Source organism: Anoplopoma fimbria, chromosome 13 (genome assembly GCF_027596085.1).
Source record: "Anoplopoma fimbria isolate UVic2021 breed Golden Eagle Sablefish chromosome 13, Afim_UVic_2022, whole genome shotgun sequence".
Taxonomy (NCBI): domain Eukaryota; kingdom Metazoa; phylum Chordata; class Actinopteri; order Perciformes; family Anoplopomatidae; genus Anoplopoma; species Anoplopoma fimbria.
This window is the reverse complement of record NC_072461.1, coordinates 588,160-605,849: the sequence shown is the minus strand read 5'-3', so window position 1 is coordinate 605,849 and position 17,690 is coordinate 588,160. Positions and strand designations below refer to the sequence as shown.

Here is a 17,690-nt window from a genome sequence, read left to right as displayed (position 1 = left end):
CATTCATATAATAACTGAAATACAATGTTTGCCTCTTAAAATATTGAAAAAGAAGTAGCCTAAGTAAAGTCCAAGTATCTTAAATGTGTATGTAAGTAGCCTGCAGGAGTAATGTGCTGGGGACCGGTTGTCCTCCTCCAGAGGCCCCTGTGGACCAGCGGGCCCGGCTTGGAACACGATGCCCGGAAGTGGGTGGTGGAGTCACCGTCACAGCACCGTCGACACAGACTGTCTGCTGGGATGAAGCTCACCGCCGGGGAGCCACACAGACCGCTACAGATCTGATCACCAAACTCATAACCTCAGCAGTAACCCGTCGAAACGACCGGATAATAATCATACTTAGTGTTGAGAAGAAGAGGAACAATGATGGAGGAGATAGACAGATTCCAAGTGCCGAGCGCCGCGCAGGAGGCGGAGATGCTGGTGAGCTGTGTGTGTGTTTAGGCTGTTGTTGTGTTGGAGGCTATCCCTCAGTGCTGTTGTTGTGTTGGAGGCTATCCCTCAGTGCTGTTGTTGTGTTGGAGGAGTGCTGTTGTTGTATCCCTCAGTGCTGTTGTTGTGTTGTTGTTGTTGGAGGCTATCCCTCAATGCTTGGGTCTTGTATTCGTATTCGATGTCACTGTTGTTCTGGGATGTTTCGGGTATGAGGCCTTCCATTCATGACGCTGTGCTGTGGGATCGGATCCATCACCTGTCGTGCGTAATCCTGGCTGTTGTACCGTTTAGCATTTTCATCCAAGTTTTTTTTTTTTTTTTTTTTTTTTTGTGACAGCATTAAAATGTTAAAATGCCAGTGTGACGTGTCAGGTGATCGTTTATTTACTCATAGAAGGACGTTTGTTGATTCACTGTGTAATGCGAGCAGCGTCCGGTCTGCTGCGTAGTCAGCTGCATCCGTCATGTCTGGAAACAAGCATCCCATCCTCAGCATCCTCATCCTCATCATCCTCATCCTCAGCATCCTCATCCTCAGCATCCCATCCTCAGCATCCTCAGCATCCTCATCATCCTCAGCATCCCATCCTCAGCATCCCATCCTCAGCATCCCCATCCCATCCTCAGCATCCCATCCTCAGCATCCTCAGCATCCCATCCTCAGCATCCTCAGTATCCCATCCTCAGCATCCTCATCCTCAGCATCCTCAGCATCCCATCCTCAGCATCCTCAGCATCCTCAGCATCCCATCCTCAGCATCCTCAGCATCCTCAGCATCCTCAGCATCCTCAGCATCCTCAGCATCCCATCCTCAGCATCCTCAGCATCCTCAGCATCCTCAGCATCCCATCCTCAGCATCCTCATCCTCAGCATCCTCAGCATCCTCAGCATCCTCAGCATCCCATCCTCAGCATCCCATCCTCAGCATCCTCAGCATCCTCAGCATCCTCAGCATCCCATCCTCAGCATCCTCAGCATCCTCAGCATCCTCAGCATCCTCAGCATCCCCATCCTCAGCATCCTCAGCATCCCATCCTCAGCATCCCATCCTCAGCATCCTCAGCATCCCATCCTCAGCATCCTCAGCATCCATGCAGCAAGTTGTTTCGGCTAAACGCCACTAGTGTTGTCTTGACGTAATTACTGAGCGGTCTTTAATGGCAAATCTGTGATGCATGGACCGTTTAAAGCACTATATTTGTGATTTTAAAATCAGTGTAAATGATTCGGCTGTGCGTCCCTTGGGCCGTAGCGGGGCCCTGGGTTATTGCAGCCTGCAGGGCGGCCTCTGCTGCCCGGGGCCGCTAGAGAGACAGACTAGACCCGAAGTAGTCTCCAGGCGTCCCTTTACCTTTTCCATTCCCGTGCGTAATGTGGCCACTCATTGATGGTCTTTTTTTGTCCTTAACTTTGCCCTGTGGATATAAGATGTGGATGTGAGGAATATTTCCAAAACTTTGATCCAGGAATTCTAGGAGTCTTTCAAATGGGTCCATGAGCAGCCTGAACAAATCAAGGATAACTATTAAAGCTTAATATTTTCAATTCACTTAAGTTCAAATGAGATAGTGAAATATCGCTTCTCACGTTTCAATCTCTACCTTATTAGTTGAAAGTAGCTATAACGAAACCTAGTTTACCTTTAAAGTTTAATAGTATATAGGTCTTGAGTATGTGTGTGTATGTAGGACTAAAAAGATTTGAAACAAGCTGTCCTTATAACGCCACATACATATCTTTGATAGAGGCACTCTTGCTTACGTTTTATATATTTATGAACTGTTTTGTTCACATTGTCTCTGCATAGTAGGGTGTATTGTGCATAACAGAAATACATTAATTATTCATCAGTGCATCAGTAATGCACATTTCTGCTCATCTTTCTGCCCATGCCATTGTCTCGTTTGTCTACAGGACCCGGCCTCTTCCACAGCCTCAGAAGCGGACTCAGACACCAGAGAGGGGGAACCTGTCACTATCAACTACAAGCCCTCACCCCTGCAAATGAAAATAGGTGAGGAAGAGCTACAGTATTTATAGACTAAGTGTCTGCCTGTGGAAATAACCATATCCTGTAATCAACTATAGTTAAAGTCCTGGAAAGCGTAACCTACTGTTATGTGCAGATGTGGCTTCGTCTCTAGACAAGAAAGAGACACTGTTGCAGCATTTTATTTCCTAGGGTGATGGCACCTGAACAATGTGAATTCATTTTCAGAGAAACTTCCTATCACAAAGTAAACCAAGAATGTATGTTGTGGTTTATCCATCCTTACTTTTTCGCTAAACTAGAAGTAAAAAGTTCTACATTCATCCATTTTAGGATGAAGAATGTCCATCACAAGTTCCCAGAGCCCAAGTTGATGCCCTGATATGGCTGTTTTTCTTAACAACAGTCCCATATCTCTGATCCATTTTATTGTTTGCCTTATTGATGGATACTCATGGCAAAAAATATTAGCTAGTGTGGCCTGTTTTATGTTTGGGAATATGATTCTCTAGTGTTTATGAAAAGCCACAGTCCTTAAAGGCTCTTTCCAGCAGTGCCTCTTTATTATTTTACTCCTACTGAAATATTTTCGTAGCCAAAGCCTTGAGGAACCAACAAATTCAGAAGGAGTAAAATATTCAGTGACACAAATGTACAACAAATATCCTAAGTTAATTTCATTCTACATCTATCCTACATGTTGAAAGTGAGTCCACAATAATGGCTACAGTCAGTTTTTTTATGTTATTCTGCTTAAACTCATTTAGGTGTTGAGAGTCTCTTTATGACATGTAAACAATGTCGTACAAATAACTTTTTTTTTTACGAAGTCCATGAAATAAATGAAACAACCCCCTAAGCCATAACAGCAGTGATCATTACTTCCTGGTCAGCTGATCACTGAAGAAACAGGAGCTGATCACTCCAGTGAACAGACACCAATCTGCCATGATGTCACTTCTTGTACTGGGCCTCAAAGCCTGTAGTTCATCATCATGTTCAGGAAGAAGAGATTTCCCAGTCAAGTAGAACTCAAGCCAATTCCCTCTCCTGATAATCAGACTTCCTGATGAGTGTGTTTAAATTAGACAGATTTCTTCTTGTCAAATCTAGGCACCTTTTTTTTTAAAGTAAATTTCACAACCTGCTCAGACTTCCATAGAATTATTCAATGGCGTTATTCAGCAAATTATAAAGTTCCTATGTTTATTTAGGGAACTTATAATAAGTTAATTAGAAAGTTTAATTAGAGTTGTCTAGTAAGTTTACAACTAGGTGACACTAACATTAGTTCAAACTAAATCAATCGGCTTTTTTTGTGTGTCATTTGGAGCTAAACTGGTGTTTGTGTGTCCTGTGCGTGTTTTTTTTTCTTGTGCAGAGAAACAGAGAGAGCTGGCTAGGAAGGGATCACTGAAGAACGGCAACGCTGTAGGTAGTCCAGTCAACCAGCAGCCCAAGAAGAACAACAACGTCATGGCCAGAACACGGTAAGAAGTGAGCGCTGTGATTTTGTGGATAAGATTATAGAAAATAACTATTACAGTCAATGAAATGCCTTTTATTTTAGCAATAAACTCAACTTAAGTCCTTATTCTGATGTAGGATAGAAGTGTTTTGTTTTTTACATAGAAGTTAATTTACTAAAATAAGGTAAAAATGAAGTTGTTGTCCCACTCTTTACTAGATGTAAGTGTACAAATACTGTGGAGTATGTAATGATGTATTTTGAGGAACAACATACAAAAGCCACAAAACAATACCATGTCAAACAAGTTTATTTTGATTCCAGCATTTGTTTCTCACGCATAAAGTATTACCAATGAAAGCCCACTAATTCTGCTCGGTTTAATGTGTACTGTTTGTGCAAGATCAGAAACATGTTTTCATGGGCTGGACCGGATAGATTCTTTTTTTCTAATGTCTGTAAGTGGGGCTGGCAAGAGTATAGTTGTATTGATTCATTGTTGTAAGATGTCAGAGTTACAAATTAGACCTCTTTCAGGCTTCTGTTGTTACCGTAGTAACAGCTGTAACTATAGTTCAATTGTGATGTCACCTCCAGTCCCCCCTTCCTTTTCTTTCAGCATCTTTGCCAATCTTACTCAGCTCTTCCTGTTTGTGAATTCATCTTACCTCCTCCAGCTTTTCCTATCGTATTCTGTAACACCCTATTACAGCTCCTCTGATCATTTCTCCTCTGCCTCACTCTCACTCTCACTCTCACTCTCACTCTCACTCTCACTCTCACTCTCTTTCTGTTCCCTCCCTGCAGGTTGGTAGTGCCCAATAAAGGCTATTCCTCTTTAGACCAGAGCCCAGATGAGAAGCCGTTGGTGGCCCTAGACACAGACAGGTAAACACACACACACATGCAAATACACACACATTACAACACATATTGTCACATTAACACCTTAAACACAGATATTACAAGCTAATTTGTGTTGTTCGTTTGTTTCAGTGATGACGATTTTGACATGTCTAGATACTCATCGTCGGGATACTCCTCTGCTGAGGTGAGACATGTGATACAGCAAATATCTCCCATCCATTCACTCCCTCCCCCGCTATCTTCCTTCTATTTACCATGTTGGTCAAGAGGCCCTTTTTACACCAGTCTCAAAGCAAACCCATTTATATCCATCCTGCTCATCTAAGTTAATTCTATAGACATGTCGCTTGCTACAATCGCATCATTGTATTACGAACGCACTTGACCATAAATGTGCACGAGACACAAAGCGGGAAACAAATGAAATGTCATCTCTGGGTGTCTGCTCCTGAAAATCCTGTTTTCAACGCTTGTGCCAATTAAAGTGCAATACACAGACACATTATATTGATTCTCAAGGAATCCTCATTCCCACCCTGTAGAAATGTTGAAACCCAATAAATCCATTGTCTCCTTTTTTAGTCCTAGCCTACTCATTCTCACACAAAGAAAAAGAAATGCCTGTGCATTGTCTGATTTAAGTGTTAACATTATTACTGTATTTTGCTCAAAGACAACAGAGGAAAATCCGAAACATAAAAATGACCCCAAACAAAATGAATGCATTTTGCTGACTTTATCAAGGTATTTCTCATGGTACACTTATAAATATACATATCCAGTATAATGTGTGGCAATAAAAGAGGTGAATGGGGAGAAATCTTTTCTGTAGTTATTTTTTTTTATTGGGAATGTGGATCTTTCAAATCAATGTGAGGAGTGCCTACGGTTTGCATGTTCTACCTTTAAAAGTGTGTGACTCTTGTCTGGTCTTGATACACTGATCTTGGTCATTGATTTGTCTTGGTTTAGGTGGTTTTGACCACAACACCGGTAGGCCTACAGTATATCTATAGGTCATCTACAGTAGACTAGACCGTCAATACAAAAAAGTGAAATGCTGGGATTTTGAATGAAGACATTACTTTGGTTTTGCATGCAAACAAAGGCATTATTTCACTAATTATAAAATCACAGCAGGACAGTAGTAGTCATCACTTTCATGACAAAGCTCCAAGTGATGATACTTACAGCCATCTGTGAAAGTGCCCTTATTCAGTTCGCCATGGTTACCACTGTAAATTTTACCCAGCTAAATTCACAAGCTGGAGAAACTTGAGATTCGGAAATTATATATTGTCAAAATCTGATAAAGCCGGAGGAAGATATGCTTTGTTGGCACAAAACCTCTTTAAAATGTTGAAATATAGTAAATATGTTGAAATATAGTAAATACACCTCTGTTTTTATGGCTTATGCAAACAAAATATAACGGCTCAATTATTGAGTTTTTGAGGTGTTTGTAGGCAGGTTTTGTTACATTTTATCAGAGCCAGGTTAGTACAGTCTTTGTGCTAAGCTAAGCAAACCATCTGCTGGCTGTATTTTCTGAGACCCCAATTTGAACCGAAACCCAAAGTTAGATTATGGATACATTTCATCCCTAATTGACTGCTAGCTCACCTTAGCTTCATTTTGTCCCCTCCTTTGCTATTCCCCCTGGGCATAGTGTATCTTCTTGCAACGCTCCATAAGTCGATGTCCATGCCTCCTTTGGCAAGACACTTTAACCCAATACTGCTGCCGATTGCTATGCATTTGGTGTATTTTGGGGTATGAATGGTTGGATAGTTCTTATTGGCAGGCGGCACCTTGCATGGTAGCCTCTGCCATCAGTGTATGAATGGGTGTGAATGGGTACTTTGAGTGGCTGGAAGACTGGAAAAGCGCTATAGAAGTACAAGTCCATTCAACATTTACTATCCATTTACTTGACAGACATGAAAGCAGACATTCAGCATAGAGAAATGTTATTCAAAAATCGTATTTTAAAATAATCTGAACCCAAACTGAGCCAAATGCTTCATGCAACAAAATGTCTGGACCAGTCAGATTAGAAGCTGGCAGAAGAACTCTACACACCACATTCAGATAGAGTAGCTTATGATGGACTAATTTACATACGGATATCCTACTTCAGTTTAAAATCAGTTGTTTTGGGAGTAACAGCGAGTCGCCCACTATCAAAGTTTGCTCTGTGACCCGGTACTGGTCTGTGCCCTGTGGTTGGGAAACGTTGCTCCAACCCATCAAACTCTTCTGCCTATCTTTCCTTCTTCAGCAAATCAATCAGGATCTGAACATACAGCTTCTGAAAGATGGTTACCGCCTAGACGAGATCCCGGACGACGAGGACCTGGATCTGATCCCGCCCAAATCAGTCAACCCCACCTGCATGTGCTGCCAGGCAACCTCCTCCACCACCTGTCAAATACAGTAACCTCACCCCTCTGACCTTCTGCCCCCTTCCACACAACATAACCCCCAATCTTCATCTGCTGTGAGTTTACTTCGCCGCCACAGTGGTGACAGTGAATCATTGGTAGAGTATTGTAATGACAGTTAAGTGCTATGATAATAATGGCAATGCGAAATAATCAAGTTAACATATAGAGTATTTAGTTTCAAATCGGGGAGAAGGAACCCATTTGAAAATATTAAATATGTATTTAAAATATGAGTAAAAGTGATGGTTTCCTCCTATGGCAGGACATGCACTTGTGTTTGAGAGCCCTTCTTCTGGTGAACATGATGTAACAAACTGATATTAGAGGATATAAAACAGAAGGTCAATTGATGCTATAAAGTGAACTTCATTTCCCTGAAGAATAAGAATCATCATAACTGCTGACTCAAATGTTCTGCTTACCTTACTGAATTCTGGGTTGGATATTTGCATTTTTCTAGGTTTTTTAATTTGTTCATTTTTATTTAAATGCTTACTTTTTTTAGACCTGAGGGATAAGTATGGTTTTGTGTGTTGATGTGGGGATATTTTCAAGTCTGGACTGCTGTCTTGGTAGCCCTAAATCTGGTACCATAATCATTGTACTTTATAGGGGTTGTTAAGTTGCACAGGCCAGGTTGTGGCACTCATTCACACCACCCTCAATATTTTTGCTTTCTCTCGATTACAGAGTTTAGGGATGAATGTATGAACATGAATGGCTGAGGAACAAATTGCATGAGGAGCACTGGACTGAATAATATAATGGAAAATTACGAATTGGCTCATTGCACACTTGATTTTTGCCCCATTTATATTGTTCAATCACATGCTACTGTTGTGGCACTAGCTTGACTTCTATTGTTCAGAATTTGCACATTTCTATTTATTTTATTTTATTCAGGCCAATATATTTGTACTCTTTCCTGCATAGCAGTGACAGTGTCTTATCTGATATGAACTGTGTCAAATAGGGAAGATTATTTATTGTTGCAACAACCCTCTAACACATGATGCTCACATGATTGATATATTATCAAGGCCAAAGGGACAATGGGGGCCTCTTGATAGATTTTCAGCACACACTGCTGAATTAGCCCCCCCACCCCAATCTTTTCTTGATTGCTGCACACTCCTTTCTTTTTTGTTTTCACACCAAAAATCATCAAGCAAGCACATGTTTCAGACAAGAGATTTACCCTTTCACACACGCATATATGCATATGCATGCATACAGACGTAGAATGCCAACATTAAGAGGGAGACACCCTTGTTTAATCTCTTTTGACTAATTGGTTGGAAATAGTTTTGTAATGGTAACATCAAGGATCATTGAGATGGAGCACTAATATCCTTAATTTACGACTGATCCCTCCCTTAAACCAGTTGATCATTTGCAATTAGATTATGCCTTAAGTACAGAGAAATTTGAAATATTTGTGTATTGATTGACATCTCGATCATTTAGTTTCCTTGAAGAGCGTTTTCTGTCTATGAAGTTATGCTTTTTACATAGACTGGGGTGAATACTTTGGTTTTCCTTTTTAAATGAAATTCTTGTAATGTAAACACTTCCATTACAGTATTTAACAATGTTATTATGTGCGGTGTATGAAAACAATAAATAAACACAAAGCTAATGGAGCACTCCCGGATCTAACTTACTATGATGATACACATTTTTTTTTGCAGTATTTCATCAGCATTAAAGAAGAGCACTTATTCACTTACGAAGTGTGTAAAGTACATTGTGTGATGAGGGATGGAAATAATGAGGAAATGTTTAGAAAGAAAAAATATTTTAATGTTAAAACTTTTAAGCAGTTATCATTACACATCTATGTCTATTGCAATATTGTGGCGTCTGCGTTGACAGTCCCTGATTACAGTGCAGTAGCATCAGGAGTAAGGGCTACAACCCGAAAGGCACCAACATCTAATCACAGTTGTCATAATGCCAGAAAAGAAATACAGAATTTCACTTTATAAATGTATGTAGTTTGTGACCTATGAGCCTACTCTTTCTGGACATTTGAACGCATCATGTGACAAGTATAAAAAGAAAGACCTCTCATTCCATTAGTAATATTCTAAAATATTAACAGACAAATAAAAAACACATTGTACCAAACAAATACATACAAACATGCTACATGGAATTAATTGAATCTCCATCAAACTAATCAACAGAGACTGCCTCAAAACGCTAGGATATAAAATAAAATAAAAATGTGTTTGACTATTTGTTGTGAAAAATGTTGTGCTTCCATATCACCACTAGGGGGTGATGTATTGACTGAAATTACCATGCATCATCACATTATTCCCTGATAAAATGCAGTCCAGATACAGAGTAAACAAAAGTAAGTTTCAATGTACAGCAACTGGCACTGTTGGCATAAAAGACAGTCATTGATATTCAAAGTGTTATTGAATATAAACATAAATAATCTGTCAATGTTCATTTAGGTAGGTTCAAAGGTTGAAAATGTAGAAATTCCTCTCTGCTGCAAAACCCTTCAAAAGGCACAGACCTCCCTGTTAACAGTTTACAAACTTTAACTAAACATGAGTCATTAGAGTCTTAACATATAAAAGTCTTTCCAACGCAAGTTAAAAGTGACCTTTTAAAGGCTTTACCCTGTTTTGTTTACCACTGCACTATTGACATTCAAGCCTGAAAAAGCAACGATGGGGGCTAAATGTATTAAACTGCGGTTTGCTTATGGGTTATGGTCAATTATTTGCAACTTTATAATGATGTGACACTGTTTCAACACAGAAAACAACTGTACAAACTATACCTACAAGCTCAAAGTATACCTCATAGTCCATAGCCAAATATATAAAAATTAAATACCCAAGCTCTGTAACTCTCTATTATATAGCTTTGTCTTATAACTCTAATAACTACAGTATACAGAGTATATTGTTAATCTGAAAGTTAATCTGTTTAATCTATTAAGATGATAACACTGCTATAGTGTACAAGTGCTTTGTCCTGGAGTGGCGAGTACTTAAATACTATTCCCAAAACTTATTAACCCACTAGGAATATCTAAGTAATGATTTGTTATCTTGTTTTTGTCTTCACCTGCAAATGAAGTCTGTGATGGAAAGTGAACTGAGTGTTAATTAAATCTATATATGTACACAAATGCCTCTTGGATTTCAGAATCTTCCAGGGGATAAAACGCATATAACACAAAGTAAAATAATTACAAGTTGCAAAGCAACTAGAGCCTGTGTGACAGACCGTGAAACCCCTAACAAATGCCAAGCAAGTTAGGGTATAAGAGAGGTCAAGTTCTAAATCGAGTACAGTCAGGATCAAATGTATGTTTCTGTTTGCTGTTGCACATTGTTACATTCATAGAAAACTTTATGAATAGTGGTCTGGCTGGTTGAGTTGATAAAGGTGCTGACACCACACGTATCATGGGTGTGTATGTTTAAGTATATACTGTATGTATAGTAGTGTAAGTGGGTGTGTCTCACAGCCCAACAGGGCTTTGGTCTCCAGAGTCAGATGAGGACAAGGACACAGAGTAGCGGCATCTTCTGGCCGCACTGGAGCCCTGAAGCATACTGGGATGGAAGCCTGCGTGTCGCCGGGCATGTTTAGTCAGGTGGTCGCTCCTGATGAAGCACTTGTCACACATTGGACAATTGAAGCGCTTGTCACCGGTGTGTGTGCGGTAGTGACGCGTCAGCTCGTCTGATCTGGAGAACTTCTTGCCACAGTTTGGCCAGGTACACTCGAAGGGGCGCTCACCTGGGGAAACACACACATACGGTGAACTTTACCACTCCTGCCTGCATTTATTTCCAACTTTTAGCCCTGTGATTTGCTGATAATGGGTTTTTTCCCCTCATTGTTTGGGAACCCACAATCCCAACTGCTGTGTGGGTAAAACAAACATAATTAATAATTGCAAAACAAATCATTTGTTTTTCGTTAAATGTTAATCCTTTGTATTTACACAAGTTTGATTCTCTGAGACCCAAACTGACCCCCCTGAACATTAGAATGAAAAATGTTCAAAATCATCTAATCATTTCAAAAGTATGAAGGTGATAAAAACTAAGTGTTGGGTTTAGTTTGTATCTGTGCACTCCTAATCTATAGCCTGTGAACTAATCATATAATTCTATATATAATTCTAAGGGAATGCTGGAAAAACAACATTTTCTAACAACAATATATTCAACAAAAATATTGATTAAGAAATGGTGAGTCATGATCAGAAAAACAATAAAAGAAATCCCATTGCTGCCTCCTCCTCCTCCTCCTCCTCCTCCTCCTCCTACAACATGTGCTCCTTGGACCACATGTCTACCATTGTTTACACCCCGACGTGAGGGCAGTGGAGGAGGATGACGTATGAGGACATGGTGGTGCAGGGAGGGTTACCTCCGGACAAGAACATGGAGAGGCAACAGTGTCGCAGTGACCTGCATGAGAATCATACATAACACTATGACCAGCTTTTATTACAACACATGTGATGCCCATAAACAAAACAAAATGATGTAAATAACAATATTCATGAAGAAAATGAATATCTGAGGCACTATGTGGATAAAACATAACCACTGTGTCCCAGGAGGTTTATCACACTGGAACAATCTACCGTGCTTCAACATATCTGGGCGGCGGAACGCGGTGTTCCCAGATCGCATTCGTGTGTGACACACCACCCCCTCCCCTCCTCCTCCCTCCCACCACCACCCTCCCACCACGACACACCACCCTCCTCCTCCTCCTCCTCCATCCCTCCCTCCCAACCCTCCCCACCACCACCATCCTCCTCCCACCACCACTCCCACCACTCCTCCTCCCACCACCCTCCTCCTCCTCCCCACCCTCCCTCCTCCGACACACAACCCTCCCACCACCACCACCTCCTCCTCCTCCCTCCTCCTCCTCCTCCACCCTCCTCCCACCACGACACACAACCCTCCCATCCTCCTCCTCCACCCCATCCTCCTTCCCAACCCTCCCAACACCACCACCACCACTCCTCCCCACCACTCCTCCTCCCCCACCACCCCTCCCACCACCCACAACCCTCCCACCACCACCACTCCTCCTCCACCCACAACCCTCCCACCACCACCACCACCACCACTCCTCCCACCACCACCCTCCTCCTCCACCCACAACCCCCCCCACCACCACCCTCCTCCTCCACCCACAACCCTCCCACCACCACCACTCCTCCCACCCCAACCCTCCCACCACCACCACCACTCCTCCTCCCACAACCCTCCCACCACGACACCACCCTCCCACCACCACCCTCCTCCCCCACACCCATCCCACCCCACCACTCCTCCCACCACCCACCAACCCTCCCACCACCACCACTCCTCCTCCCACCACTCCACCCTCCTCCCACTCCCCTCCCACCACCACCATCCTCCCTCCTCCTCCCACAACCCTCCCACCACCACCATCCTCCTCCCTCCCACAACCCCCCACCACCCCCTCCTCCCCCCACAGCCCGTTATGGGCCGGTCAGTCACACCTCCAGCAGAGGAGAAAAAAAAAAAAAAAAGAAAAAGAAATGTGACCATCTTCCTTATGTGTTGTTCATTTGCAGGAACATGTGGTGTCTCACTTACACTCCTCATGTCACATTACACAGAACACGCATGGACTGGTTTTGGTTTATAACATTAGACACCATTCGTTGTTCAATTACAATCATTATATTTTATCTTTCAGTCATTCTCAGTTGTTCACAGTAAGTCTTCTTTTCCTGCAAAACTTTGCATGCTATAAATAGCAAATGGAGATTTAACAGTGATGGAAACATGCTGTTGGAAATAAAACAAAGGATAATAATAATAGATGGCAGAAGTGACGCAGAGCTCATTGGTTCTGCTGTCAGCAGCAGCAGAGGCTCCACTTACCGGTGTGCACCCGGAGGTGCGCCTTCAGGTGGGACGACTTTCCGTACATCTTCCCGCAGCCGCTGAAGGGACAGCAGTGTCTCTTCTCTGGAGACTCCTGCCGTGCAGCCGGCCTTTTGCCCCGGCTGTCCCCGGCGTTCACCCGGCAGCCTCCCTGCTCCACCTGCTCCACCTGCTCCACCTGCTCCCCGAGACACATGCTGTCTGCGGGGCCGTCTGGTTTGCATTTGTTCAGGTCCAGTAGAATCATTGCCACCATCAGTAAAGTCCTGTTCTCCTGGTTCTCTTGCAGCATGTCCTCTGGTCGGCTGAGGTCACAGTCTGCAGAGACATCCACCCCTGACATCACCTCCACCACCACCTGGGCAATAAACTGCAGATAGATGTGCTTATTCAAGAACAGTCAGCCAGTGTGGAGGCCATTCAGTCAGTCAGCAGTCATCCAGTCAGCAGTCATCAGGGTACATGTGTTCAGCATCCACACGTGTCGTCTTCAATGTGACCGCACAGGCTGATAAATAAACCCTGCAGCAGAGATATCAGTCTGAATCTCCTCCTCTCTCCTTCTCCTTCTGCATCACCTTCTCTTCTTGTTTCCAGTACCAGATCAATAAAACTCCCCGTTCATGGCCTGTCTGCGTTTATTCTCTTTCTGTGCTCTCACATGCGTCAACTTGTCCTGTTTCACTGCAGCTCTCTCAACTCCAAGAAACAATTTCGCGGAATCCCACGGTGTCATCACAACGCGGGGCTGTGATTGGCTGAGAGGAGACGTGACGCGCTTTATGGAGTTGTCCATTCACAGGAGTGATGAAACACTGGACCAATCACAGGCTGGGGTTGATGAAAAGTGGGCAGGACCTGAATGAAGTTGCGTTCAGGTACTGCAGGTCACTTGGTGGATATGGTTAGACTACAATTCTCCTAAATTAGATATGAAGTCTCAGATAAAAATGTCAAAGTACTTAGAAATGGGAATACGTCTATCTTGAACTAGACTAATATATATTTACAGACTTTTTATTACAAAATTGTAATCACATTGACAATCATAGTTAGATATTTATTGTATTTATTGTCTGTGTAGTTGTATAGTATGTGTATTTATTGTCTGTGTAGTTGTATAGTATGTGTATTTATTGTCTGTGTAGTTGTATAGTATGTGTATTTATTGTCTGTGTAGTTGTATAGTATGTGTATTTATTGTCTGTGTAGTTGTATAGTATGTGTATTTATTGTCTGTGTAGTTGTATAGTATGTGTATTTATTGTCTGTGTAGTTGTATAGTATGTGTATTTATTGTCTGTGTAGTTGTATAGTATGTGTATTTATTGTCTGTGTAGTTGTATAGTATGTGTATTTATTGTCTGTGTAGTTGTATAGTATGTGTATTTATTGTCTGTGTCTGTGTAGTTGAGCTGCTGCAACACTTGAATTTCCCCCATGGGGATCAATAAAGGAATATAATAATATGTTGTGTGAATAGTTGAAACTATACAGCATCAGATTGTTTTTTTATGTTTACAATGCACATTTTGTCCTATTTATTATCCCATAGCAACTCAGATATATATGTTGGATGACTCATTAAAACTCCTTTTAGCAGCCTCGTTTTGCCTATTACTGCCAAACACAACTCATATGTAAGATCACAAGGGGGTTGCTGAATACAAACCTTCATCATGGCACGCCCCAGAGAGCTGTTATTGCTAAACGCCTATATATTTTATATATATTTTATATATATTTTATATATATTTTGTACACTATTGACATATTTGTAAAACTACTTTCTGGGGGATTAATTAACAGATTCACATTTATTTTGATGCAACATAGGCAAGATTACTCTGATTTTCTCGAAATGTACATGCATTGTCAGCGAGAAAACGATAAAAAAAAAAGACACAGACTTTAAGATTGCTTAAGAGCAGGTCAACACATAAAAGGACGTGCACCATTTGCCACTTTTAATCTTTTTCAGGAGGATAAATTAGATGCATTGCAACATCATATCACAGGCCGCACTGACTAATGGAAGTATCTAAGTGTTGCTTTGTATTTGGAGACTGCAGTTCGATATTTGGCTGATAGGTTTCTTAGGAAGCCAGTGTTGGTTGGTGTTGTTGGATGTCCCGCCTGCAGCTGAAAAAGCTAATTGCTCTGCCGTTATCAATCAGTGAAGGTCAAACCGTAAGGAGTTTAGATAAGAGGCATACAGTTATGCAGCTGTTACACCACTCGGTCTACTTGTAATACATTGTATAAGATTATCTTCTGTCCACTTATTTATAGTGACTTAATCGTGATTTTAATCCATAAAGATAGTTTTGGCATCATAACATTCAAAGGTCTATTGTTAGGTTACCACAGGCTACCGTTAGGGGAGATACATAACTAGAAACTGATTATGCCTGTCTATTTGGGAAAAAGAAACAGTATGGTAAAGGTTGAAGACTGATTGTGCTTGGGTAACATCTACATATTAGCAGCTGAACAGGCATCCAACCAGGGCTCCGTATATATATATCTGTGTCATAAAGAGAGTATTGTATAGAGTAGGATGTAACATGACCTCAGCCACTGCGGCCCATAATGCTATAGCTGTGGACTCACTTTGTGTCCCAGTTACACAACCCTGGTCTGATCTTAAATTAGTGCAGTCCTTAACTGCCCTCAAAGCTTTACACTTGAACTATGCAATGCCATGAACTCACTTGACTCAGTGCACATGGTCCGTCTATTCTGTCAGTGTGTAATAGAGTTTTTTTCTCTTTCTTCCAAGAGATAAGGCAGATGTGAGAAAATGTTATGACCGAAACAGATGTAAGAACATTTTATGTAATATTAGATAAGCTGGTAACAGTCAGCTTGTATTGTAATGGATGCATTCCTTCCATTTCTGTCATAGAGACAATTTATTGTCAATTTGTTTTTGTGTGAAGTTTCCAGAGTCAAACTATCAATTTAACGTTTAAAATAAGAGTGAATGAAAAATAAATTTTTATCAGAACTTTCATCATTATGTGCAGAAATGTGTAGTGTAGATACCTACAATACACACTATAACAATTACATCCTTATTGTGTAGGTTCTTATTTAATGCATTGTTGTGTTTAATATTAAAAGTCATAGACAAGCATGAATGTGAAAACAGATAACTATATAATGACATGAATCACTATTACTAACAGTTGCTCTACCTATTCCACATGGAAGGTTATGAGGTTTTACAACTGCTTATATATAACTGCTCTGTGTCAATGCCTGAACTTTCCTCTGTTCCTCAGCACTTCCAGTCAGTTTTGTTGTAAACATACATACATACATACATACATACATACATACATACATACATACATACATACATACATACATACATACATACATACATACATACATACATACATACATACATACATACATACATACATACATACATACATACATACATACATACACACACATACATACATACATACATACATACATACATACATACATACATACATACATACATACATACATACAAACATACATACATACATACATACATACATACATACATACATACATACATACATACATACATACATACATACATACATACATACATACATACATACATACATACTTACATACTATGTGTATCTATACTCTGCAAGAAAGTCAATAATTTACACAGTCCAGTTGAAAGTGTAAAAGAAAAAGAGAGTGCATCCAGTGCAGTGGGTGGTTCATTCATGAGTAAAGTTCTTAGAAAATCACACTGAGCTTTGGGGTCGCTGATATTGAGAAACACTGTCTCGGAACAATTTTCTCCCCGACATGGTCTGCGTAAACATTATCTGGATACAGGCTATTCCCTGGGACTGTTTATATTAGAAAAGAGTGACTCAGACTAAGTGTTTTCCTGCACTTCTGTCCTCATCTGCCTGTTCTTCCCTCAAAAATAAATCATGATGTTTGTTGATGTGTCCACAATACATTTCACAACAGGCGGAATAGAGCGCCACATCTCTCTTAAACAACTGTAAAAATAGGCTATCCTCTCCAGCTGAGGCTAAATAATGCAGCAGGGACTCGTTGATTAAAAGTTATTTTAATCGTGATATCTTAATTCATATTATGTCCAATGATTGCATGATATGAGAAACAACATATACAGAAGGAAGCGTTCAAGAAGACTTCAGAAGTGATAACAGAAAGTCCATGTTTGAGCACAACAAACTGCTACATAAGTCAAAAAACACTGCAGGAACGTTTCTCCCTTCTCCTGCATCGCCCCGTAATGAAACTCCGCCTCCACTTTGCTCGATTCTTTGGCAGAACATCCACATTTCCAGGAAAGAAATCTGTAGAAAAAAGCAGCTTTGGCCGGACGTGTATAGCCTGCAGGCCTCCTCCAGCTCCTCCTACTGCAAGAGCTGTAAACAATCCCATAGAAGAGGAGGTGCTTCTGCGGCCTTCTCAAAACAGTGCTAGAGGTCAAGAGTGCACCACGTTTCTGGGTCATGTTGATATGTTGACATGATAAGGTGATTGTGTCAAAGCTGAAGT

At 41.1% G+C, this 17,690-nt stretch overlaps 2 protein-coding genes across 5 annotated transcripts; one reads left to right on the top strand and one right to left on the bottom strand.

Moving 5' to 3' along the window:
* Window positions 1-366: 366 nt before the first annotated feature.
* On the top strand, window positions 367-7,246 carry fam219ab (family with sequence similarity 219 member Ab). Of its 4 annotated transcripts, none has more exons than XM_054611548.1 (6): window positions 367-393; window positions 2,355-2,411; window positions 3,820-3,920; window positions 4,706-4,786; window positions 4,895-4,949; window positions 7,047-7,246. In XM_054611548.1, the coding sequence occupies exons 1-6, from the start codon at window positions 367-369 to the stop codon at window positions 7,203-7,205; spliced, it is 480 nt and encodes a 159-aa protein (XP_054467523.1). In that variant the 3' UTR covers window positions 7,206-7,246. The 4 variants fall into 4 exon arrangements, with proteins under 4 accessions (XP_054467523.1, XP_054467522.1, XP_054467521.1 ...); XM_054611547.1 differs by having other exon boundaries at window positions 2,355-2,454; window positions 3,812-3,920; XM_054611546.1 differs by having other exon boundaries at window positions 367-426.
* A 1,747-nt stretch (window positions 7,247-8,993) lies between these two features.
* Window positions 8,994-13,820, bottom strand: klf9 (Kruppel-like factor 9). The gene is made up of 2 exons (XM_054611310.1): window positions 13,131-13,820; window positions 8,994-10,986 (listed from the first exon to the last, which is right to left on the bottom strand). Exons 1-2 carry the CDS (start codon window positions 13,474-13,476, stop codon window positions 10,706-10,708), a joined length of 627 nt encoding a protein of 208 aa, XP_054467285.1. The 5' UTR covers window positions 13,477-13,820; the 3' UTR covers window positions 8,994-10,705.
* Between the last annotated feature and the right edge of the window lie 3,870 nt (window positions 13,821-17,690).

Excerpts from the sequence above, each read along its gene's own strand:
- fam219ab (XM_054611545.1), top strand. The coding sequence starts at position 367 with ATGATGGAGGAGATAGACAGATTCCAAGTGCCGAGCGCCGCGCAGGAG. Across the intron at positions 2,455-3,811 it reads ACCCCTGCAAATGAAAATAG|AGAAACAGAGAGAGCTGGCT; the intron begins GTGAGGAAGAGC and ends TTTCTTGTGCAG. Across the intron at positions 4,950-7,046 it reads CGGGATACTCCTCTGCTGAG|CAAATCAATCAGGATCTGAA; the intron begins GTGAGACATGTG and ends TTCCTTCTTCAG.
- klf9 (XM_054611310.1), bottom strand. The coding sequence starts at position 13,476 with ATGTCAGGGGTGGATGTCTCTGCAGACTGTGACCTCAGCCGACCAGAG. Across the intron at positions 10,987-13,130 it reads GCACCTCCGGGTGCACACCG|GTGAGCGCCCCTTCGAGTGT; the intron begins GTAAGTGGAGCC and ends GTGTTTCCCCAG.